General features: G+C 49.0%; 1 protein-coding gene across 9 annotated transcripts in view; it reads left to right on the forward strand.

Moving 5' to 3' along the window:
• The window catches only part of Nav2 (neuron navigator 2), a 348443-nt gene that overhangs the window by 282826 nt on the left and 49186 nt on the right, over nucleotides 1–16431 (forward strand). For 6 of the 9 annotated variants that reach the window (XM_060367213.1, XM_060367205.1, XM_060367206.1 and 3 more), the window contains 7 exons: nucleotides 3507–3798; nucleotides 5179–5881; nucleotides 8775–9233; nucleotides 9974–10039; nucleotides 11353–11397; nucleotides 14020–14180; nucleotides 15653–15841. In XM_060367213.1, coding sequence (XP_060223196.1) covers nucleotides 3507–3798; nucleotides 5179–5881; nucleotides 8775–9233; nucleotides 9974–10039; nucleotides 11353–11397; nucleotides 14020–14180; nucleotides 15653–15841 — 1915 coding nt within the window. The remainder of the gene's footprint in view (nucleotides 1–3506; nucleotides 3799–5178; nucleotides 5882–8774; nucleotides 9234–9973; nucleotides 10040–11352; nucleotides 11398–14019; nucleotides 14181–15652; nucleotides 15842–16431) is intronic. The other 3 variants (XM_060367207.1, XM_060367211.1, XM_060367212.1) reach the window with 3 other exon arrangements.

Here is a 16431-nt window from a genome sequence, read left to right on the forward strand (position 1 = left end):
AGCATCCTTTGGACATCAGGCTATCAGGATGGTGGGGTCAACTTAGCTGGAGATAGGCAGGCTGCCTCTACCCCCACCTCCCTGAGAGCCATAGCTTCTGACTCTGGGCCAGTTCTCTTTAAAACTGTGGTTTCATGGAAAGTGTGTACAATATGAATGACAATGCATTCTCTAAAGGATGAGCCTTTGAGATTTGAGGGTCATAGTGTCTGGGGACACAAGTGGCAGTTGATATTGCTGTAATTTTTTATATTTTTATGGGCTCCAACTTAAAGCCCCCTCAGTATCCAGGCCTGCAGGAAATTCAGTGTCCAGAGGCTCAAACAGCTAAAACCCTGATCTACTACTATAAGACACAGATGGGGTGAATGTTAAAGACACAGCCTGATTCTCAGAGCTGGGGAGTTTGGCGAGGAGTGCGCTGTTTGTGACATTCCTCCATGCTTGCCCTTCAAGTTCACTGCCAGCTCTCTGCAAGACTCCATTCAATCCCAACCTGTTTGACACCCACTGTCACAGTCTTGGAGATAGGAAGGAACCCAGGATCTCACACAGCAGTGAATGACAGCAACCAGTGCTGGAACTTAAACCCACTGGACTCCAAAGCCAGTGTCCTTCCCCTTTTGGGCTAGATAGCCCTCTCTGAAAACATTGAACTCCATTCCAAGATCCTTTCTGGCTTATCTGCCCTTTTCCCACTTGCCTGTTGATGATCAAAGAGACATCCGAAAGAGCTGGTAAGAAAAGCTTCAAAAGGAGTTAGGACCGCCAGTGCTTCCGTACTGGCCCTCCTATTGTAAGCTCTGGGAACAGAGAAACAGACTCCTTCCATTTTAACTTCCAAGAGATACCACCAACGGTTACACATGGCTCCAGAAGGATTTGCTAAGGACGTGTGACTGTAAACCTGTCAAGATGTCCCAGGCAAACACCCAGCACTGCAGAAGGCTGTTGGAAGCGCTCTCACCCTGTACCAAGTTAGTGTGATAGCTGGAGGACTGTTGTAGCAGAGAAGAGAAGACTGAGCTATGGTCCCAGCTTAGGGCCGTGTGTGCTTTGTCTGTTCCAGGTTCTCAGGCATAGGGACCAGGCTAAGGCTTTTCTAGGCCTGGCCTTGAGACAACCAGACTATGTGTAGAAGGAGAATCTCCTGGGTGTAGGTGTTTTTAGTAGGTCTCCTGAGTCATGTAGGGGCTTCTTTGAGCTTATAGTCAAGGATTACACTGTACTACAGTGGTTAAATTATAAGCTTGGCAACTGGACTCGTAGAATCCCCATAATGCCTTCATCATTGTGTGAGCTTGGGTGAGTTTCTTTTTCACTCAGTGCCTCAGTGTTCTGTTATTTCCTTGTGAGTTTTTGCTGAGGAAAAATCGAATTATATTCTGTCTCTGTTTCTCTCTCTCTCTCTCCTACTTGGGTTCCAGAGGTTAAATTCAGGCTAAACTTTACCTTCTCAACCATCTTACAGGTCCCTGGTGCACATATTTAAGAAAAAAAAAAAAAGTTAGCTTGTGCCTGGAGCATTGCAGTGCACAATAAGCTTTAGGTTTTAGTGCCACTATTATTTACTGCATTACAGTGTGACTGTGGGAAAGAGGTCTGCGGGCACTGAAAAACAAACAATGCAGAATGGTCAAGTAAGTAAAAGGTGCTACAGCCTCAGTACATCTTGGAACATGTTCATATATGTTCAGATGCTGAACATATATGTGCTCCCATGTAAGTTCCATGAGGTGGAGGCTCTGACTAGTCTGGGAAATGTTCCCAGTACAGAGAGCTTCCCTGGCTCATGGTGGTACCTGATAAATATCTGTTAGATAGCTGCTTCCAGAGCCCCGTCTTCCTGCCTGAGGCCTTTGTACATGCAGTTTCTGCTCACTGGCATGGTCCTCTCTACATGTTCCTCATAGTAAGTTTGTCTCATTCTTTAGGGCCCTTCTAGAAGTTTCTACCTGGCTACACTTCGCACGTCACCATCATAATCGAAATCAATGTCTATGTCTCTTGTAAGAGCACTTCCCTTTTTCTTATGGTGGCCACCACATCTCACAGTCCTGCATTTACTTATGTCTGTGAATTCCATCGCTGCCTCTTTTGATGACTGTCAATTCCATGAAGGACGGAGACTAATCTTACAGACTCTAAAAGACCCTACTTGATGCCTGGCAAACTGCGGGCATTGAGTTCATTTTGGTCCAGTGAGTGCCAAAAGGATCTAGAAGAAGAAAGCCAGGCTGAGGTCACTGAGTTTCTGCTCATCTTTCAAATTAAGATGACAGTAATATTGCATGGCTCCTGACTGGCTTTGGCCAGTCTGTGCCTAGATTGTTTTATCACGTGTGTCATAGCCTGAACTGTGTAGTAGCTATGCATTCTTTTGTTCACAAACCATGCTTCGCCCCTCACATGGCTGAGTGTGTTTTAGTTGTCCTTCCCACGTCCCATCTCTGGTACTTTGTACATAGCTGTAGCTCGGTGTGTGTTTTAGGAAGGACCGAGCAAGGCAAGTACCCAGAGGAGGCTGTAGTGAGTGGGTTGCAGTCATGGGCGAGCCCAGGGGTTGGTGGGGAGAGAGGAGGTTGAACAGGGGCTTCTGGTCTACACCAAGCTTCCGTCCACTCAGCCCTCTATAAGAAGGCATCTGTCTTCTGTGTATAGCATGCCTCAAGCCAGGTCTTACCTAGTTCACATGCATTTCCCAGGCTGCCTGCATGGCCCCCTCCAGGCAGCTCATAGAGGGGCTGTTTCTCAAAGTGGCCAGCCCAAAAGCATTGCTGACTTCCCCTTTGCTTTCTTACAAAGCTTCTCCTTCCAGTACCCTCCCCCAGCCTGAGGCCCCCGAGCATTCAGGGCCCCTTTGTGTCCTTCAGCCCTGCAGTTCATTAACGGCACACTCCTATCTCTTCCTGAGCTTCATGGCTAGCAGGTCAGGCTCTTCCGAAGAGAGTTGCCTAATTATCTTACTTGTCTGAGGACTGCAGCATCGTGGGGAGCCAAAGCTCAGAAACAAAGCTGGGCGGGTGCAAGCACTATTGCCGTTGCCAGTTGAACGTTTCACAGATCAGATCAGTGGAGTTCACATGCTTCTTCTCTCCCTCTCCGGTGTGTTAGGCTGTGCTAGGCTGTGCTGAGCTAGATGCAGAGATCTCCCTGCTAGTAGAAAGACAGGAAGGTACTGAACAAAGGGAAAGGGGACAGGCTGGTGCTGGTGGGGGTTCAGTCAGGGCTGTCTGTAAGTGGCAGGTTGGTGGCCCTTTCTTATCACCTTCCCCTCCAGTCTGCCCACTCTCCTTCTGGGGCCTGTGACCTGCTCTTCCAGACCTCTTTACTCTGTTTTCCTCCTCCATTAGTCTTTTCTTGAAGGGGGGAAAAGTGGAGGTGGAGGGTGCTCTGACTTTCTCACAAAGTAAGCAGATGTCTGAGGCTTTGAAAGGCCTTAAATAGTCCCTGTATTGGCATGACCTGCATGGGTGAGCTCTAATTCAGCAAGTGTCTGTCCACAGACCGACGCTGAGAAGCACTCACAGGTGGAAAGGAATTCCCTGTGGTCTGGTGACGACATCAAGAAATCAGATGGAGGCTCAGACAGTGGTGTAAAGATGGAGCCAGGCTCCAAGTGGAGGCGGAACCCTTCAGACATGTCAGATGAGTCTGACAAAAGCATGTCTGGCAAGAAGAATCCCGTCATCTCACAGACAGGCTCATGGCGGCGAGGCATGACGACAGAGGTGGGCATCACCATGCCAAGGACAAAGGCATCAGCTCCAGCAGGCACACTGAAGACCCCAGGAACTGGTGAGTGAGAAGCCAAAATCATGATGACTTTAGTGGGGGCTTTATGTTACGAGTAACTTCTTCAGGCTGTTGTTTTGCCCGCCACCATTTTTATGGTGTGAGTGCATGGCTGTGTGCATGTGTGAGTGTGCATGTGCGTGTGTGTGATATATGTCCACTCCAATAATGTGTGCAGGCCAGTACATACTGTGTGGATATGCATAAGAATACCAGAGATAATCTCAGGTATGTTCTTCATACCATCATTAGCTCCCCAGCACCTTTTCTTCCTTGTTTTTGCTATCATCTATCTATCCAGCAATCATCTATCTATCTATCTATCTATCTATCTATCTATCTATCTATCTATCATCTACCTAATCCATTTATTTATTTATTCATTTATTCATTTATTTTTGGGCAGGGTCCCACTGTATAGTTCTGGCTATTCTGGAACTCACTCCGTAGATGAGGCTGACCGCAAATTCACAAAGACCCTCCTGCCTCTCCTCCCAAGTGCTGGGATTAAAGGAGTGCAACACTGTGCCCAGCTTTACTTTTTCTTTTTCTCTCACTGGCTTAGAGGTCACCAAGTAGGCTGGGCTGGCTGGTGAGCCTGCCCTGTCCTCCTGTCTCCTGCCTCCCCCGCACTAGGATTATAAGTGCACACCACCACAACTATCTGCTTTTTTGTTTTGTTTTGTTTGAGACAGGGTTTCTCTGTGTAGCCCTGGCTGGCCTGCACTTGCTTTGTAGACCAGGCTGGCCTTGAACTTACAGAGATCTGCTGCCTCTGCCTTCCTGGGTGCAGGGATTGCAAGCACGTGCTACTGTGCCTGGCTTGCCTGACTCAGGCTCTCCTGCCTGTAAGGCGAGCCAGCTCTCCCAGCCCCCACTATAGCCTCCTTAAGGTATACTTCCATGGCTTGCTCTAAGGAGTGATATGTGTGTGAGTCTGACAGAGGTTCCACAGTGGTTTTCACTGTGTACCAACTGGGTCAGGACTCAGTTTCACCACACACCTGTGAGTTTAACATACTCTAGTACCAGGTTCTCAAGGCCATATTGATAATGCTGTATGTTGTCTCCTGGAAATGCCAGGGTCCGTGTCATGGACATGGAGGAGGAGGGCAGTTTATGACAGAGTCTCTTGTGCTGTGTATGTTTCAGTAGCTTCCAGGCTTTGCTCTGCTGTGGGTCGACATAGACTGCTTGGTCAAGAGCAAAATCAGTGACACTTCCTAAACAGCAGATGAGGTTATCGCTGTGTACTCCTGACCTCCCCGGTGCTATTTTTCTTCTGGAAGCAGGGCAGTCACAGTCTTTAGAGGGGTCTAGATCCTAAGCACACTAGCCAGCAGCTTCATGTTTCCGGTCTGACCTTATTGGTTTCTATCTTAGGAAAAACAGACGATGCCAAGGTGTCTGAGAAGGGAAGGCTTTCACCCAAAGCCTCCCAGGTCAAGCGCTCCCCATCGGATGCTGGCCGCAGCAGTGGGGATGAATCCAAAAAAACCCTCCCCAGCAGCTCTCGGACACCCACTGCCAATGCCAACAGCTTTGGGTTCAAGAAACAGAGTGGTTCTGCTGCAGGGCTAGCCATGATTACAGCCAGTGGGGCCACCGTCACCAGCAGGTCTGCAACCCTGGGTAAAATCCCCAAATCATCTGCCCTTGTCGGTCGGCCCACGGGTCGAAAGACAAGCATGGATGGAGCCCCAAACCAGGACGACGGGTATCTGTCTCTCAGCTCCCGGACGAACTTACAGTATCGGAGCTTGCCGAGGCCCAGCAAGTCCAGTAGCCGGAACGGGGCAGGGAATAGATGCAGCACCAGCAGCATCGACTCTAACATGAGCAGCAAGTCAGCAGGCCTGCCAGTGCCCAAGCTGAGGGAGCCCTCCAAAACATCCCTGGGCAGCTCGCTACCAGGGCTCGTCAATCAGACGGACAAGGAGAAAGGCATCTCTTCAGACAGTGAGAGCGTGGCTTCCTGCAACTCTGTGAAAGTGAACCCAGCCACACAGCCGGTGTCCATCTCGGCTCAGGCCACTCTGCAGCCAGGGACCAAGTACGCAGACGTGGCCTCTCCCACACTCCGCAGGTAAGCAAGTGAAACACGTGGAGCCAAGGAGGGCCAGAGCGCGTGACCTGGCACCCTGGGCTAGTAAACTGCAGCTTTGATATAAAGCAACCTGTGGCTCTTCAGCTCCTCGTAAAGCTGAGTTCAAAGCCATCTAGCTCCCACCCACAGGTTGTTGCATTAGACTATGTGTTATTTTAATAGTCTGTGTGTTATTTTTCCCGTGCGAGGATGGGAAGCAGAAAGTTGTAGAATCATGCTTCCCAGATTCAAGCCCTGACTTTAGTTTAATTAGCTCTCGGGTCTTTTTTTCTGAACCCTGCCTCGGTTTCCTCGTCTGTTCATTGGAGCTGATGGTACTTTCCCCAGCATTCCTTCTGAAGTTCATCTTTGCAGCTGTGCTTGGCTTTGGAAGGCACCCAGTGAAAGTTAGTGACAGTAAGGCTGAGGTCCTGGCATACTTTTACACCTAGATTTTAGCTCAGGAAAGGAGGTATTTTGCTTTCTTATCTCTATACCATCCTGCTCTTTTATAACACATGGACAATATTTGAAATGTTAGCTTTTAAAAATGTTGTTGCGTATGTAAACGTGTGTGGCATATATGTATGTGTTCACATGTGTGTAGGCAAGTGCATGTGTGTGCATGCACAATGTAGGCCGGAAGTTGAAGTCAGTGTCTTCTTTGATTGCTGTCCGCTTTGATTACTGAGGCAAAGTCTCTTGCTGAACCCAGAACTGGGCTAGTCTGCTAATCGGCTTGCCCCTGAGATCCCCTGCCTCTGCCTTCCTAGTCTGGGATTGTAGGTTGGTACCACATCCCTGTCCATCCTTCACATGAGTTCTGGGTACCTAAACTGTCCTCATGCTTGGCTGCAAGGCGTTTACACTAAACCATCTCTTTGGACCCACTCTTTCTTTTTCTTTTATATAATCTAAAAGCAGAATAATCCCTAACAAAGAGAAATCAGCTTCCTAGCATCCCTTTGACCCCACATCTCTGCACTTGATAGAATTTCTCAGTGTGGAAAGGCATCCTTTAACGACTACTTTTAAATCATTCACTGACACTTTCCTTTTTGTTTTTGACAAAGAGCCTCTCTACATAGTCCCAGCTGTCCTGGAGCTCACTATGTAGAACAGGCTGGCCTCAAACTCACAGAGACCTACCTGCCTCTGCCCCCAGGGTCTGGGATTAAAGGCATCCCCGACCATGCTCAGCCAGTGGCCCATTTTTGAATGGCAGTTGAGTAGCTCTCACATTGCCTTCTGGGCTGTGACAAGCCCCAAGATGGAAAGGTTGAGGGGTGTGAAAATAGAAGTGAGACCCGGCACCCACATTTGAGGATGAATAGGGATGTCTGAAGACTCCAGACAAGCATTCCACATGGAGGTGGAAAGGATCTGTGCGCTGTGCCCTGTCTAGATTTGATCACTAAGATTCCAGTAAGCATTACTTTTTAGGGCGAAGGTCGTTGTTAGGCTGTTCTTTGCTGCTTTAACACCCCACCATGTAAGTAAAATTTTTCTCTGTTATTTGCCTCGAGTAGAAGAGTAAAGTGCAATCTTCAGATTTCCTGTGGAGGCTACAATGGTATTTTATTAGACCCTCAAGCAAGTGCACGGGAATCTTTAAAAACACACGGGCTCCTCATGCACACTTTTCCTAAATTGCCCTCATGGCCTGGCTGTGAATTTGTTTGTGTGGCAAGGAGAAGTCCTCAGTGGAATGAGAAGGGTAACTCCCTTCAAATGATTTCAGACATTCATACAACAGAGCGAGCTGATTTGTAGGGGGGTGGGGGAAGCCAGACAAAAGGGTTCCCATTTTGGCTTTGAAAAGAGCTTGGCCGCCAAATGAGTTGCCCAGTAATAGGGAGGTACTGCTGATGAGAGAATGCAAGCATACTGGTGCCTAGATTTCAGAGGAGGACAATGCATTCCCTGATTCTGCCATTAGGTACTGAGTGAGGGTTATGCATCTGCTGTGGCTTACAGATACTGAAATTTGAAGGATGGTTTCTAGGTGATCTAGGTCAGGCTCAAATCACTCGAGGCAGCAGGGCAAAGGGCAATCTGCCTGTCACAACATGTAGTGCTCTTGTTAGTTTTCAGCACTACTTATTCCCCTCACTACCTTTTGGGGGTGGGATTAGGCCCTTAAATTCTAGAACGTGGTCCATCCTCTGCCTTGGAGCTGGTTTCACCAGAGAGCTCTTTGCGCATGCAACAGAAGGCCCCTGTGCCTTCCCTGAACTAATGACACATTTACAGGAACAGCAGAAGATGGCATGGCGTTTCTGTGTGTCTGTTTCAGAGACACAGTTTGTACTGGTGTGCCTGTTCTGACGTCTCGTGGACCCAGCATGTTTCTGTGTACAATGTTGGCTCACGCAAGCTCTCTGGCACTCTGCCTTCTATTGCTCATATGTCTGTGTCCATATTTCTCCCGGGCTCCCACCAGTGTAGACTCACGCGGTCTTGATTCTTTGTATCAAAGAGAGATAAAGGAAACCAAGTCCCAAGGCTTCATACCGGATGTCAAAGAAAAAAGACATTCTTTTCTTTCTAGAAGATTCCTGAGTTGGGGCTACCTTCTAGCTATTCTGTTTGGAGAAAGAAAGGGGTAGCAAGGTCATGGAGGAATATGGCTAGGCCTGTGGAAAAGCCTTCCTATCACCTGGGCTTAAGGCTGAGCCCTGGCATGCCTAGAGCTAGAAAGAGATCTCTGGAGAACACCAGCATCCAGCCCCATTAACCACCAGCCTTTCTCTAGGGAGACCCTAGTGTGTCTACAGGAGAGACCACTGCTCTTTCCAAGAGTCTCATGGCCCCCTCTGCCCAGCCTTCTCCAGTAGCTCTGCACACCTTGGTCCCGGGTATTTGTTCCATACAACCCTTTGTCTCTTCGCAGACTCTTTGGTGGGAAGCCTACCAAGCAAGTGCCCATCGCCACAGCTGAAACCATGAAAAGCGCAGTGGTCATCTCCAACCCTCATGCCACTATGACCCAGCAAGGTAACCTAGAGTCCCCCTCAGGCAGTGGCGTCCTGAGCAGTGGGAGCAGCAGTCCTCTCTACAGTAAGAACGTGGACCTCAACCAGTCTCCTCTGGCATCCAGCCCCAGCTCAGCCCACTCAGGCCCTTCCAACAGCCTCACCTGGGGTACCAGCTCGTCGGCAGTGAGCAAGGATGGCCTGGGCTTCCAGTCTGTTAGCAGCCTTCACACCAGCTGCGAGTCTATTGACATATCCCTCGGCAGTGGCGGGGGCTTGAGTCACAACTCCTCCCCTGGTCCTGTTGCCTCCACTAAGGAAGACTCTTTGATGCCTTTTGTCCGTACCAGCAGTGTGAAGACCACACTGTCGGAAAGGTTGGTGCTGTGGCCCCCAGGAAGATTTCCTTTCCTAGGAACAGACAGGAGCTTAGGGATCCAAAGGCTACTTACTTAGCCTTTGCCTGGGACATTTTTGATCTTTCTTTTTTCCCCCTGTTTTTTCTTTCTCAAAACTCTTTTAGCCCAGGCTGGCCTTGAGCTCAGAGATTTACTTGCCTCTGCCTCCTAAGTACTGGGACTAAAGGTGTGCACCACCATGCCCAGCTTGGTTTTGATCTTTATAATAAGTGTTCCTTGCTGGTGGAAGGCAGTTTAGGATAGAGTTCATCTTGACTGCTTCCTGCTGTCTCTTTTTTCCTTGTGGATGTTCTCAGTGCTTGGAGCTACTAGACCGGAACAGATCTATGCTACTGTCTAAGGTGACATTCAGCACTGGGAGCCCTTCCATTGCTGACGGCTTGCCAACTTCAACTACTTCTTTCTTCTTCCCATGTAACTGAGCAAGCAGAGCAGGTGACCTGAGACCAGCTGGGGAGGTTTGGTGTCCTAGAAGTACCCTGCTGGCCACAGTGATAAGAGATGGAGGACCTGCAAGGATCCTCAGAGCTTTGATTCTGCTACATTCTTGGGCTGTGTCTGGTTTCGGAACTGGACGTGGGAACAACGCTGGGGTCTGCGTTGGGCGAGAGAAAAGTGTTCTGATCATTGTGTATAACAGTTCCTCTTCCTCCCATCTAATGTTCCTTCTCTTGTTTTCCACCTGCCTGAACTTCTAGCCCCCTCTCTTCCCCTGCTGCTAGCCCTAAGTTCTGCAGAAGTACTCTGCCCAGGAAACAGGACAGGTAATGACACTGTAGGCCTGCCGAGCCTCCGGGTTCTTCTGCCTGTCTGTGTGTCGTCAAGCCAGTTGTTCTGTGCAAGGCAATTGGCCTGAGGCTCCTGCTTTGTGTCTGTGGCCCTGGTGTACCCTGTGATCTCCAGGCATGCCAGTGAGGGTCTGCTCCACTGACTGCTAAAGCCCAGGGAAAGGTGACAAGTGGGCGGCTACCCCAAACCCTGCCGCTCATCCGGGGCTGCAGGAACTCTCACTGGCATCCCCCCATGGTGTCCGTGGCATGTTCCTGCCTCCCTTCTTGCTTTTTCCTCCCTGCCCCTCTGGATACTGTTTGCCACCCACTGCGCAGCCCGGACCTCACCTCTGTCTCTCGCCTGCACTCCATCCCCTCCCAGCTGGCTCTTCTCCCTTGAAGGCGGTTGCTGCAGTCTGGCCCATTGTGTTGTTCAGAGTATCGTGCTGTGTGTGTCTGTATTCTGCAATAATAATGGTACAGGGTGCCTGGAGAGCTGGGGCTTTACAACGAGAGAAGCCTGGGTCTGCCCCCAGCTGTGGGTGGGCCTCAGAGATGGATGCTGACCCTGAGTTTCTGGAGGAGTGGTGGCTTGGCCAAACATAACAAGCAGATGTTGTTTCATGCTTAGGGGGGAAAATGAATGGAAACCCCCTTCACCCCATCCACAGCACAAACTTTGTTTCTGTCAGGCTTACAAACCAAGCCTTTAAACCCCTGCACTTTAGACATTCAAATGCCTTGACTCTATCAGCCGGCAAGTTCCAGCATGCCCAGGCTCTTGCCCTAGAGCTCAGCTCCTGGCAACGCCCTTGCTGGGCAGAAACAAGGAGACATTGAGAGGGACCTGGAACTTACTTCATCACACATGAATTCCAAACATGCAGACTGCTGCCTCTTGAAACCCTCCAGTGAGCAGTGAGTCTCTGCCCCTTCTTGAAACCTTTGCCAGAGGCAGTAGGGTTGCAGGAGAGGAGCAGAGGAGGTGCACAGGTGGGATACAGGGCAGCACAGGCCATGCTTCTAGGCGCCACAGCCCCCGCCTTGGCTTTGAACCTGTGGAAAAGGAGGACCAATTGGGGTTCACGACTCAGGCCACCTTGTGATATATGGGGTAAAGTACGCACTGGTGCGGGTGCAGACAGGACCAGGTTTCTTTTGTAACTGTGTGGACGTGCTGCATGCATGGCTAGTGGTGGGAGTCGTCTCTCGGGATCCTCGGGCCCTTCCCCATCCTCCTTGCTTTCCTTCTCCTGCCTTCTCTGTGCTCCTCTCAAGTTCTTGATTTTGTTTTAACTCTCCTACAGTGACCCGCACCTTGATAGGAACACTTTGCCTAAGAAAGGACTCAGGTACCTGTGCCCTCCTTGTACCCATGACATCTGTTGTGGCCGTGGAGCTTGGCTGTGCCATTCTCTCATAGCTGCTGGGCTGGGCTGGGCTGGGCTCGGCTTGGGTCCCTGCTTTGGCCATCACAGCTGGATTTTGGATGACAGACCCGTCTCATTCTCACCTCTCCATATGTGGCTTACTTGCTTGAGCAGGGTCTGTGCTTTGTGAAGCTTCATGTGACAGAGCCATCTCACGACCAGTAACCTTAGGAGAAATGCTGAGTATTTCATGACTGTCTGTACACATAGCCACTCCCAAAGGTAGACATGACTTATAGCATGCTGCTTTGTTAGCCACCTCGGTTTTAGAACTCTAGCCTCTTCTGGACTGAAGATATGACTCCATGGTAGAGCATTTGCCTGCCATGCATAAGGTTATGGGTTTAATCCCAAGCACCACCAAATAACAATAATGAAAATGATGATAATAATAATAATCGACTTAAAAAATACTTTTGTGGCTATAAATTATCATTGAAGTGTTATCTTAATGTCCTAATCAATGATTGGGTCAGCTATCAGTACCGTCTAAGGAATGCATATGATTGGGTTTTGGTGGAAAGTTAAAAAAAAAAAAAAAGACCACCAGAAAACAACATCTTTACTTCCATAGTAAGTTGGACCTGGGCTGCTTGTTGGTGCTTACCTTGATGGCACAGGATGCTCTAAGTCACCTTTGCTCCACTCATGTCATCACATTGCCAGCCCGGGGTGCTTCAGTGTGCTCATGCTCCATGTGGACTTCTGTCAGTTCTGCTTTCTAAAAGCCTTGTTGTTTGTAGCATTGGCTTCACCCTGCACTGAGCTTTAAGTTCTTTCACGTGAAAAGGAACTCGGAATGAAATGTTTTGTTGCCGTCTTTTTGTGTCTCTAGTTAATAACCCACAGCGCTTAAGACCCAAAGCCATTTCAGCTGTTATTAACATGAGGTGGGTATCAATGCAAGAAGGCACGTGCTGATGCCTCCCAGGAGAGTTCTGCATCGTGGCCTTTCATCGTGTGTGTCAGCTGGACCCTTGTTTTGAGACTGGGTCTCATGTAGCCCAGACTGGCCTTGAACTTACTGTGTAGCTGAGGATGACCTTTGAACTTTGATCCTCCTGCTTCCACTTCTCAAGTGCTAGAATTGCAGGCATGCAGCAAACATGTCTGGTTTTTGCTGTGCTGTGTATTGAACCCAGGGCAAGCACTCTGCCAAGTGAGATATGTTTATAACCCAGTATTACCCAAAGAGGACGCCAGCTCCTAGGTAGTTACATTCTGAAATGCTGTGCATGTGTCTGTAGGAGATCTATTAAAGTTGTGTAGCCCTGGATTTTTACAATTGGGTGTCTAAACACTCAGAATGGGGTCATGTGACAACTATTTCTGGGCACTTGATGTGCCTTACAAGGGTATGTATCCATCAACAAGAGTGAAAACCGTGTTCCCATTCACACTGGTTTTCTGTCTGGCTTGCTCCCTCACTGCACACATATCAGGTATCAGATTCCTGATCAGCAGCCACTCTACAACACCTAATTGGAGGGTACCCTGGCAATGTGGGCACTGCAGAAGTTCCAGTTGCTGCCTGTGGGAAGAGTAGAAAAGAAATGGAGTTTGGAATCAGACAAGCACGGGTTAGAATCTCAGTTTTGTGGTCCCTAGCTTCCAGAGTATGTAGCAGGAGTCACTGTATTTTAGTACTATGTGAGTTGGAGTCTCGGTGAGATGGTGCCTGGAAAGGTACCTCAGGCATCAGAAATGCTCCATAAATCTTTCCAGTTCTGTTCGGAAATACCCAAGGGTGTGGACCACACATCTTGAAGATTTCCCCACACTTAACACACCAGGGTAGGGCTCTTTTCCTTTCTAAACCTGTTAGTGCTACACTGTAGCAGGTCAGAGTCTGGGGATGTGGCTCAGTGGCTAGAGAGCTTGTGTACCATGCAGAAAACCCTGAGCTCGCCCCCTGGTATTTTATGAAGTATGCAGGATTAGACATGCCTGTAATACCATCGCCTGAAAGATAGAGGCAGGAGGATCAGAGGTTGAAAATCGTCTTTACATTGCGAGTTCATGAACAGCCCGGCCTAAGCAAGACCCTGCCTCACAAAAACTGCAGCAGCTACTGTAAACACCAGCACCCCAGGTCTCTGCAAATGCCACCCACCAACACGCAGTGATTCATGAGCAATCACTGGTTCTGCAGCCTGTAGATGCCAGCAGCTAGCTCATTAAAACTTCCTCAAAGCTCTAACAACAACCCTACTTCTTCCTGTCAAGGAGGGGGCTTTGAGGCGACCCTGTCATGAACCAGCATGTTCTAGTCACACCCAGGGATAGCTCTTTTGAGCATTCCCAGTCTTTCTCCCTTTAGGTGTTCCCTGAAAACTGAAAGGAATTATAATTTTCCCCAGATGCAGCCAAGTAGCAAAAAAAAAAAAAAAAGAAGTTTTAAGAAACTTCATAAGTTTCAGGGTGTGTAGTGATTTTTTTTTCCCCTCCCATCTTAAATAGTTTTTCTTTTTACATAGTCCTCATCAGCTGTGGGGAATGTGTTTTCATAAGTGCTGTTCATTCCAGCCTGGTTTCTGTCTCCAGGTATACACCCACCTCCCAGCTTCGCACCCAGGAAGACGCCAAAGAATGGTTGCGGTCCCACTCTGCTGGGGGCCTGCAGGACACCGCTGCCAACTCCCCCTTCTCCTCTGGCTCTAGTGTCACTTCTCCCTCTGGAACAAGATTCAACTTCTCCCAGCTTGGTGAGTAGCCACTGCCTTGAGTCGTGTTGACCCACTCCGCAGGGCAGAGGTTATCTTGTGTTTTGAGACAGGCATGTGGCCATATCCTTCTCAATATCTGATCAGCCCCAGGTAGTGCAGTGAAAGAAACCAGAGGAAATGAGAGTTCTGGGTACTTCCAGTCACCTGTGGGCCCTGGGCCACATGTGACTGAGGATGGCCACAAATGAGGCCAACACTTACTAAAAACATTGTGTTTTTGAGAGGTTTTGTGAGTGTGAGAGGTTTTGTAACTCAGTTGTACTGTATGGAGCCTGGTCTCTGTAGATGCCAGCCTCTTGTCCTAAAATCTGAAGGTTAGATGCACCCACACAGTCTGTTTTCTTAAGATTGTAGCAGGGGCACACCGTCCCATTACTCAGGGCACATTCTGCTTCTTGGACCTCTGAAATAGTTTTCCAGCCTACTCCCCATTGCTTTATCAAGCTGGAAATACGCTTTATTGAACAAGTGTTCTTGGAAATGGTTGCTGCATTGAAAATGACATAATGCGTTGCCTGACACCCTGGGAGGAGGGAAGCGTTTGTTTTCCTTGCTGGAATGCTGAGGGATGCGCTGTTAGAGACAGACACTGACAGACAGTGTAGGAGAGAAGAGCTTTGTAGCAAATCAGCAACAATGAAAGATTCTGCCTCTCCTTACTGGAAGGATAGCTGGGTACTGGTCCCGGCAGAGGCGGCTTGAAGGTGATGGGAGTCAGGTGCGTGTTTAAGGACTGGGCAGTGGAAGGAAAACCTTTTTTGGTCTCAACGTTTAGAACAGCAGGCTTTTCTGAATGTTGTAGACTTTCCCTTCTGTCTAATGCTGATGTGTGTGTCTTGTCATCGTGGCCATGTCATTCTTCTCTTTATTAAATGTATGCCTCTGAATGCAGTGTGCATGGCTAACATGGGTAAGGCTTTTGATGAGAAGGCTCAGCTCAGCTCAGGGAAACGCGCCTCGTTGCTTTGATGCTCTTTTCTGGCTGTTGTGAGAGATGATTCCCATCTGAGGCTGTGAAACCTATGTGTGCAGTGTTCTTTCCCAGCCATAACTCTTTGCAGCGAGAGGCTCTTGTCATGCGCAAATGCCTCCTATCTGATCAAAAGCCTATTTGGACTATTTTGGGCTTTTGGCTTTACAGAGAATTGTTTCAGATGAACTCTGGGAGTAATTAGCTCATGCCTGGAAGGTGACACTGGCCTGCCTGAACGTGCCAAGTTGGAACGTGAGGCCCTGAGCCTTGCTTTGGAACTGACCCACCTTCCCTCCTGTATTTTTAGCTCTAAGCCTGTAGCTCAAATGCTGATGCGCCTACCTTTTAGAAATAGACAAGGGAGTGAAGTTGGCAGGCACACACACTGCTGGTGATAAGCAGCCTCTCCCTGGTACTCGTCTGGGATTCAAACAGAGGTATGGATGTCCAGCATCTCATTCTGCTCCTCTGGTTCCAGCGAGTCCCACCACTGTCACCCAGATGAGCTTGTCCAACCCAACAATGCTGAGGACCCACAGCCTGTCCAACGCTGATGGCCAGTATGACCCCTACACTGACAGCCGCTTCCGGAACAGCTCCATGTCTCTTGATGAGAAGAGCAGAACAATGAGTCGATCTGGCTCCTTCCGGGATGGCTTTGAGGAAGGTAAGGGATGAAGGCTGTCACAGTCAACTAGGTCACCTGGCATGGCATACTTGATGGTCACTACAACTCTTCCCTTGCCTCTGGGGTGGGGCTGAGGGGTTCTCACTAGGAAGAGCTGACCCTCAGGTAACCTTTCAGGATGCTTATGGAGGAGGCTGCTGTTGCCGACCCTCAGCATTGTCTGAGTTTTGCCTGAAGCTCCTTTCTCTCCTGGCCTTGGGCCATGACTTCTTGGCATAAATCTCCATCTTGAAGCCCAGCCACTCGCTCACTCTGTTGGCAGAGAACTGCACTGAGTTCATCTCTCAGTGCCCTTCAGCTTCAGGGGTGGGCAGCCCTGTTCCCATCCAGTATTTTCTAGTTTGTCTTGAGATCCAGATTCTCCGTTTTTAACCCTCTTCCTTGTTAGGCTGCCAACTATGGACATTTATAGCTTTGTTCTTTTTAATCAGAATTATGGAAGAAAAGTTCTGTGGGTTGCTTTGTCAGCTACCTTCATAACTCACTTCATTTCTCTTACCCTCTGCTCCTTCACCCGAGACATTGCCTTACAGGAGCCCCATTCTCTAAACTCCTGGCTTGTGGGAGGC

This window comes from Meriones unguiculatus, chromosome 14 (assembly GCF_030254825.1).
Source record: "Meriones unguiculatus strain TT.TT164.6M chromosome 14, Bangor_MerUng_6.1, whole genome shotgun sequence".
In the NCBI taxonomy this organism is placed as follows: domain Eukaryota; kingdom Metazoa; phylum Chordata; class Mammalia; order Rodentia; family Muridae; genus Meriones; species Meriones unguiculatus.